We start from the raw sequence: 8723 nt of genomic DNA on the forward strand, positions 1-8723 counted from the left end.
GCCGAGCTACTGTAACCCGCTGGCGAGGGCCATAATCTTTGCCAACTATTGTTCCCCGTTGGCAAGGTCTAAACCAAGCTACTATAACCCGCTGGCGAGGGCCGTATGCCGAGCTACTGTAACCCGCTGGCGAGGGCCATAATCTTTGCCAACTATTGTTCCCCGTTGGCAGGGTCTAAACCAAGCTACTATAACCCGCTGGCGAGGGCCGTACATAGCGATCTGAGAGTTCTTAAAAACATATCATGCTTTTCATAAATCTTTTCTCATCGGTACATTGGAAAGTGAGTAATGGCATCATGCTGAATAAAATTCATGATCATGCTGAAAACTTTATTTTTCTTTCCATGCATCTTTCTACCTCATAATAATGTGTAAATAATATAATAATCATTATGGATGCTATTTATCCAAAATCATGCAATCATTTGCTAACACATGTTGGATCCTAATTTTGTGAAAATATAAATAATCATATACAATTTCATAATCAAATAGTCACAAGTATTTGATAAAACATAAGATTATATCCGGATTACTTATATTTTCCACAATTCATATACACAATTCCAATTATATAAATAATACTTTTTCACCATATAAAACGTGATACATGATCCATAATAAGATTAAGACATGTTACTTACCTTAATTTGCTCTCCAAATACCAATTCTCCAATACCTAGCAAGATCATTAAATTACATGTCACTTGCACGTTTAATTTCTATTTATTTATAATCTTAAAGTCATTTGCAGCCCATCCATAGGACTCAATTTCATTTTTTGGGTCCATAACCTAGTTCAATTTCTTGGTCAGGCCCATGGCCCAATTCAATTTCTGGTTCTGGCCTAATCTACTTTCTGGTTCAGGTCTGGGTCAATTACATATTGGTTTAGATCTGACTCAATTAATTCTGGGTTTAAGAATATTGGGCTCAGACTAGGGCCCAGCCCGGCCTCGGACCTTTAAAGCCCGGTTCATTTGAAGCCCACTGCCGGAATCAGGCCCAATTCGGCCCACATCCATTTTTTATTTTATTTTATTTTCTTTTTTTTTTCTTTTCTTTTCTTCTTTTTTTTTCTTTTCTTTCTTCTCCACTTCCCGAATCTTCCTTTCCGAAGCTTCTCTCTTTCTTCTTCCATTTCCACCGCGATCTCCTCCCCCTCTTCTTCTCCTCTCGTCCCACGAGGCAAGGAGGCTCGGGAGGGACGAGCAACGGCCGACGGCGTCCGGCGCCCGGCCTGCGGCGCCCACGGTCGCGCCCGCAGCTGTGCCTGCGGTCGTGCCCGTGGCCGCATCGGCATCCCGCATCCCACGGCCGACGACCCGCGGCGGAGGTCGGCGCCCGCGGATCGACCACCGGTAAGTATTTCTATTTTATTTTATTTTATTTTTCTTCTTCTTCCTCTCTTCTTCTTTTTCTTCCTCCCCTTCTTTCTTCTCCCGTGGAGGGGAGATCGGACCCGAAGAGGCCCGACCCACAGCCGGTGGCGCTCCCCGGCCGGTCAGTGGCACCGGCCGCCCTTGCGGCCGCGCCCGCAGCTGCAAGTGGTGCTCGCAGCCGACGGCCTGCGGCACCATGACCTGTGGCCGACGCTGTTCACGGCCGCCCTGGCCGATGCCCGCTTTTTTCTTTTTTTTTTTTATTTCCCTAATTTTCTTTTTGTTTTGATCACTCATCCGGATAGATCGGAATGTGAAATGACAGGGATAGAGTGATCAGAGGACTCACCTAGCTCCGGGAAAGAGCTGTGGGGCTTTTCCGGCGAGCTGCTGCGTCTGCTCCGGCGACGCAGTGCGGGGACGAGCTGCAGATCCCTCCTTCTCCGACGGTGCTGCTCCCGATCCGTTCCTTATGGCAGGAGGGGAGAGTGAGAGGTAGTGAGAGGGTGGTCTACTGAGTCCCTCACTGAAGAATCCATGAGCCTTTATAGCCGGTCGGAAGAGAGGAGGGTGGTGGTGGTGATCGTGGCTGTCAGGCGGTTGTAACTGCCTCAGCCGATGATCACCGCCTCTGGGACTCCAGATGGGCCGGCCACGTTGGGCTTGGCCCATTAGCCCACTATATATGGGCTGGTTTTCACACTTACCGGAATACAACATATCACACAAGAAAAATTATGTAGAACTACTTGTAGAGTTGCAAATGGCTCGGATTAGATCGGGACATGCTCGACCCCAATCTGGAACTCTATTTTAACTAGCTACTTGTAGAGCTACAAATGGTTCAGGTTAGATCAGGAGATGCTTGACCCCTATTCGATCTGATTTCATATTTGAGTCATGATTTTGGACCCCGACTCAATCCGTTAATTGATGGAGCTAGGTCTACTTGGGTTCATGGATAGGATTTATATCCAGCGATTTATTCGTATCAGGTCGGAGCCAAGTATGACGTGGAACCAATATAAAATAATGCAGTCTAGGTTAGGGCTGGGTTGGATTGGATTTGTAGTTTGAGTGAAGCTTCTAGCTATTTTTTATAGCTAAACACATAATAATTGAACATTAAATATGAAATCACTAAAAATTTAAATAAATAAAAAGAGCTAACTTAAACTTAAATTTTTGTTCAAAAATGTTTAATTTCATCAAAGTAATTGATTATTCATTAATTTCCAACAACTTAAACCAACTAAAAGTTCTCTACACTTGTTGTACATGCACAAACTATAGCTTAGATCAATAGAGGGTGTACTCATAGTCAAGCAAGCAGGTGAGTATTTCCATGTAGCTAGGTCACTCATGGGGTTCTACCCACTAATCTACATCAGAGATACCAAACTCATGAAATAGAACAAAATCAATGCATTAAAAATTTTAGGAGATTCAGCATCTTTGTGCAATTGGAAAAAAAAAAAAAACTGACATTAGCTTGCCAGGGGGCCTTTAGGAATATCCAATCTTGTTCCTTGATGGGCAACTATGTATAACCTGAAAAGAAGATGATAACAAGAAGGAACCATTTCAGTGCTAGTTTTTTCTTTTTCTCTTGAGGGTCAGTTTGGTTGAGGTACATCAAATTATGGGGTAATTCAACGATTGCTAAAAATCATTTACTTGGAAAAATAATTATGAGAAAAAAAAATTACTACATTTGGTTGGTGGAAAAATTACTTCGAAAATGACATTACAAAAAAATATGATATTTGGTTGGAGGTAATTTTATATTAGAATATTGCCCAAATTTTCAACAAGGCCCTTAAATAAACATTCGGGTAATAGCTTTGAAATATTTCCGACCAAAATTCTCATATTTGTTCAACTGGTCATCTAAGAAACCTATTCACTAGTGTTAAAATCACCATTTGTTCTATCGGCTTAAGCTTTTGGGACAAGTGGTAATTTTAATATAGTATCAGAGAAGAGGTCCTGAGTTCGAATTTGTCTCTGCACTCTCTAACCCCTTTTATTAAAATTTTCACATGTTGGACTCACCCATTAAAGGAAAGTCTGGCCCATATATGAGAGGAAATATAAGAAAATATAAAATATATAAATAAATCTATCTCTGTCTGCTCCATAGCTAGAGTTGGGGACCCGCAACCAATGACTTTAGGGCAGCATCTACAATCTTAAGTTATAACGGTTTCTCTATGCTAGTTTTTGCTATTTTCAGCTTCCTCCTCCTACTACTCTCCCTCTATATACTTTTCTATTTGCACCGTACTCCCCTCTTGATTTCATCTGCTTAACGAAATCAACTGGGTGGGTTTCACCTTCCCATTTCTCAAAGAAAAGGGGGTCTTGCTTTAATTATTTAATGCAAAGGGTTGGTTCCAATATCCCGTTGCAGAACTTGGTCGAACAGCTGGAGCTGGATATCCGGAGAAGATATTATAAAATTTTAAGCTCAAAGCCAGGCATGAAGATGGACCCACCCAAGTTTGTTTCCAGGCTATCTATGTAACATACTTGCATTAGATTTCTATGCTATTAAGAGTATGTTTGAGTGATCTAGCAAGTTTGGGCTGCATTTTATACTAAATTCATGGATTGCACAGCTCTTTTGAGCTTAGCTTATATCAACCCAACACCCCCTAGTGTGGAAAGAAAGAAAAGGTCTCTATTAATTTTTTTTTCTATGCAGACTAACAACGCAAAGGTTGGGATTGAAGTTTAGATTTTGGTTGGCCCTTAGGAGATATAGGTTTGGCAGGCTAACACGCCTAATTTCTACATGATATTCTTGCAGAAATATCTAAATATTCAAAATGTTGCTCTATTATGTGTTTATTCACGAAATCCAAAAATTTATGCTGAACAAATGTTTTTTTATTTTTGACTTGAGCAAATGTTAAAGCAGATATAGCAATGCTAAATTTTTGTCTCAATGTACTAAAGGCTTGAACCTGAAAAATAAAAAAGAAAGAAAAAAATAATAGGAACATGAGGGGACAATGGATGTCCTCACTATCAAGATTTTGATGTTAGTATATCTCCCTCTAATATGGCGGGTAGAGTGGTTTTAATATCATCAGAAAGCTACCTAAAAATCCTAATCTTGATTACAATTAGGCTCAAGATTTCAATAGTGGAGGCCTACACTAACATTGACGTGCCTCAGGATACCCTATATATTTCAAAGTCTTAAGACTCGTTTTGTTCACACGAAGAATTTTATCTTACTGGAATATGTTTCCTATGAACCTAATACCTAGGGCTAGGTATATGATATTTAGGAAAGTGTTTTTTACATGTTTAGTTAACGGTAGGAAAGTGACATAGAAAGCACACTTTCTAAAGTGATTTATGTACGATATTCTTGTTTAAAATATTAGGAATATCAGCGTCAGTAGTATCAACTGAAGAAGAATGTTGAGACATAGATATCTCTACTTCACTGCCCAACTTGGTTTGCAAGCTAGAAATGCTCGAATCAGGAGACAAATCATTGCCGATGCTTTCATGGCCATTTCTTCTTATAACAACGTGATACTTATTTCTAGAAAGCAAGTACAAGTTCTGAAGAAATATTTGAAGTCATCAAGTTTGTTTATCTGCTAAAATGAAGAAACTAAAAGCGTTTGAACTACAAAAGCCCAAGCAATGGCCACATTTGAATAGTTTTAAGTCCATCGAGGCAAACATATTCTGCTTTCGAAGCACAAGCTAAATATTCTGGTTGAACTGAAAACTGACTAGCTTCATCTTTTCAAAACTGGTATAGAGTATTGAATGCAGATAACAATAGATCACATATCAAAACTGCGAGGCCTCCTCTAGTTTGCAAAATTAAGTTCTGAGATCCACTACGTTATTGTAAAATACCTTGTAGCTGATATATTGCTCCCCATAAGTGGGAAACAAGGTAAAAAAAATATCAAATGAACACAACATAGATGATGAAAAGCTGAGATTTTCTCAGGGTCTGTATAGAAGTTGGTTTCCCAACAATTCCGATGACAGAAACTTGTTATCAGATTATTATAGCAATGGCTGGGTGTAAGACTAGGCTACTAATCACTATTGCACAAGAGGTACGAAAGGAATCACTGGGCTAAATCTTTATTCACGAGCAGACTACTGTGCTACTCTAAAGGCCTTGAGATGAGTACTTGAAAGATCTCACTCCAATGCCCTCATCAGCATGGTCAGATCTTATGTACTCGCCCCAGCACGGTGGAGCACCTTACTTGCTGCTTTCTGTCGGGAAGAACTGGATTTCAGTTTTTGCAGCATCTCTTTCCATCTTGAAGGACTCTACTTGGTTCTCAGACATAGGATGAGGGGGCGACAGTGAGAGAAAATTATCAACCTTTCCAGCCTCAAGACCCTTTCTGCCACCGGCTCCATCGTGCGAATTATTCAAGCTTAGCTGCAAGTTGGGGGTCCAATCTCTCTCTCTTGCTACTATCAGTTTCTCCATGTCAGCAGTTGGAGTGTCGCATTTTTCATATATGTCTTCAAATTTGTGCTTTGGCTGGTAAGTTGGATTCTTCTGTAACTGTTCCAAGAAGATCATGAATCAACCTTAGATTCTGATTGTAATTATGCATTTTAAAACATTTCTTCTTGAAACAAAGAATTTTTTTTTTTTTTCTGATGGAAGGGGGAGGCGAGTTGCCACCCAAATATTTGAATTGAAGAAAGTTGCCTACTTCCCCCCTCCCCAATACCAGAATATAGCTAAAATGGTTGCCAAGTCGTCAAGAGATTAATTACCTCAAGCCAATGTGGGGTATCAAAATGAGGCTTGAGGCTATCACTGATGACTGTAGGTTCGCGCGAGTTAGGCTCAGTCTGAATAGTTTTGCTCTCATAGTAGTCAAAGAAGCTGATGCTAGTATTCCGTTTTGAAGTAGAACTGGTGGAGGCCAGATTAAAAGGACTAGCAGTGGGAACAAGCCTGGAGTTCCTACCGATCCAATCATATGTTCCAATGGCCCTTGTGTTTATTCCTTGACTGATAGTCATATCGCCTGATAGCCACCTTCTCTCCCAAAGAAATTGGTGTGCTGCTCTGGCATTCAAATTTTCAGTGATTGCATCCCTCGCATCAAATAAATGGGATGTCGATGGCTGCTCATCCTTCCTAAAGTTTAGAACATGACTCAAACCTCTCGCCTGTCCTTGATCCTTAATTTGTCGAATACTTGATGACATTTTCTGGTTGAAAGCCCAGTCCTGGTGCCTGCTAAGATGGCAAGGAGAAGAAGAAAATAGTTAGAAATTAGAGTTTATAAACTTACGTAGAGCTGAACTCCAAGAGATTGCTTTCAGTTGGTTGTTTGATTGGCCGGATTTTCTTACCTAGAATGGAAGTTCTTGAGATCATTAGTCTGTTGGGGCTGCTGTCGTTGCAAAAGATGGTAGCACCTGTATTCCTCCAGATCATTCTTCTGGGAGAAAGTGACTCCACTCTCCATTCTGAGGGGCTGACTTGAAACAGTTCTTTGGTAAAATAAATTGGAAATGTGATCTCTTGGCCTACTAGCATCCACCAATGATAGCACTGCAGCAAATAGGTCGCAAAACACCAAATTTTATGACAATTTTTTCCCCACTTTTCTCCGTTGTAAGAAATATTACTTAATTGAAACAAACCCACATTGATCTATAAATAGTTAAATTTAGGATGTATTAGGAGTTTTCTCAAGATATATTAAGAAACATTGCTCAATTTATTCAGCATTTTCCAAAGCTAAAAAGCTAGCTTCAAAATTTATGATTATTCTGGATAAGAGAAGATGTTATTCAAATTAAAAGGGATCATATAGTTAATCAGTAATCCAAGGTAGTAGTAGGAAGATCGATTTACACTAAGCATTTAGTTGAGGTTACCATCGACCAGACTCAATCATTACTGCATGATAACAATGATTATGATAAATTTCACATCATGATCAACTTCTTCTTTACCCTTCAAAATTCATGTATTATAGGAGAAAAAAGCAGCCAAGGATGACAATCAAACCTGATGAAGGGAAGATGCTCTTTCCTTGCTTCGAATTATCTAGCTTTTTGCTTCGGTACATCTGATCCACAATAGAAATGCTAGCAATGATCAAAAAGGAGAAAAAATAAATCGAACATGTGAGTCGAAGAGCCCATACATCATTGAGATGTGTATTAGGACCACCTCTTGCATGTACTGTTAGAAGAGAGAAGAAGAAAAAAAGGAGGAGAAAGTTTTAGGGTTGGTCCCTCAGTTTCCTTTTTCACCCTCTTTTATTACCTGCAAGTGACTCTTTACATGAGCAATACTCAGCCCCCTCACATTCATCATCTGAAGAACCCACTTTGGAGTTGCTCCTACACCATCCATATCATTAAAGAAAAAAGAAAGAAACATATATAGTTAATTACCATGAAAATTCCATATGGAAAAAAAACAACTAACAAGAAAAAAACTTCTTTTGGATTGAAAGTCGATGATTTTTTCTTTGACTTCTCTTAGATAAAACGATAGCAATCATAGGTTTAAATCGGGATGATCAGAGATCTGAAGGATATATACAAGCGAGAGCAGGTCTTACTTTCTTGACCACCTAGTCTCTCAACAGCGTTCACAAAGGCAAGGTGGAGATCGGGGGTCCACCGCAGCCTTGGCATTTTGGATCGATGGTACTTCCTCACGCTGGTCCTCCACTCCTCACTCCCTCCGTTGTTCTTGGCGCAGTCGTTATTCGTGCTGCTGCTATCGCTGGAGCTCCTCCCACCCTCAGTCTCGGTGGTTCTCTCCCCACTTTCACAACCTTTCTGTTCCTTCTCTTCTCTCCCATTTCCTGCCACTTCCTCGTTGAGGTCAAGTGTTGGCCGTGGTCTCTTATTCTCCGCAGGTTGATTTATCCCCACTGTACTCTCTTCATCGTCATGGATCTCCACCACCTCCTTCCCCCTGTCTCCTCCCGTCTCCATCTCCTCACCCTCTACCTTTATCATCCTTTCGCCTGATGGATGTGGAAGGAAGACAGGAAGGCGCGAGAGAAAGACTGTGAAGAGAGAGAAAGCAGAATCGTTAGTATTGTAATAATCAAGGGTGGAAGTGGGTGGTGCAAGTATAAATAATGCTAGTACTAGTGATAAGAATAATAATAGAAGATAAAAAAAGCAGCAAGGAATGATAAAATTGTGTTTTTGAAGGGAGGGAATGATAAAATTATAGTGGGAAAACAACTAGTATTCCTTACGTTAGTAATACATCTCTCTCTCTCTCTCTCGTTCTCTCTTGGGGGAGAAAAGAACAGTGAGTTGGGAAGGGAGGAAAGAGGTTAAATA

The 8723-nt window shown here is 40.3% G+C and overlaps 1 protein-coding gene across 1 annotated transcript; it reads right to left on the reverse strand.

Annotated features, from left to right (window-relative positions):
- Window positions 1–5286: 5286 nt before the first annotated feature.
- On the reverse strand, window positions 5287–8383 carry LOC103709531. Its single transcript, XM_008794942.2, has 6 exons — window positions 7982–8383; window positions 7681–7757; window positions 7420–7480; window positions 6756–6957; window positions 6168–6636; window positions 5287–5949 (listed from the first exon to the last, which is right to left on the reverse strand). Exons 1-6 carry the CDS (start codon window positions 8361–8363, stop codon window positions 5635–5637), a joined length of 1506 nt encoding a protein of 501 aa, XP_008793164.2. The 5' UTR covers window positions 8364–8383; the 3' UTR covers window positions 5287–5634.
- Window positions 8384–8723: the final 340 nt, after the last annotated feature.

The sequence above is a fragment of the Phoenix dactylifera genome, chromosome 11 (assembly GCF_009389715.1).
Source record: "Phoenix dactylifera cultivar Barhee BC4 chromosome 11, palm_55x_up_171113_PBpolish2nd_filt_p, whole genome shotgun sequence".
Lineage (NCBI taxonomy): Eukaryota > Viridiplantae > Streptophyta > Magnoliopsida > Arecales > Arecaceae > Phoenix > Phoenix dactylifera.

What these genes read in the sequence shown, in the direction of transcription:
- LOC103709531 (XM_008794942.2), bottom strand. Translation starts at nt 8,363, where the DNA reads ATGGAGACGGGAGGAGACAGGGGGAAGGAGGTGGTGGAGATCCATGAC. An exon ending in ATGTAAAGAGTCACTTGCAG is followed by an intron (nt 7,481 to 7,680) that starts GTAATAAAAGAG and finishes ATTGTGGATCAG; the next exon opens with ATGTACCGAAGCAAAAAGCT. An exon ending in CTCAAGAACTTCCATTCTAG is followed by an intron (nt 6,637 to 6,755) that starts GTAAGAAAATCC and finishes CCATCTTAGCAG; the next exon opens with GCACCAGGACTGGGCTTTCA.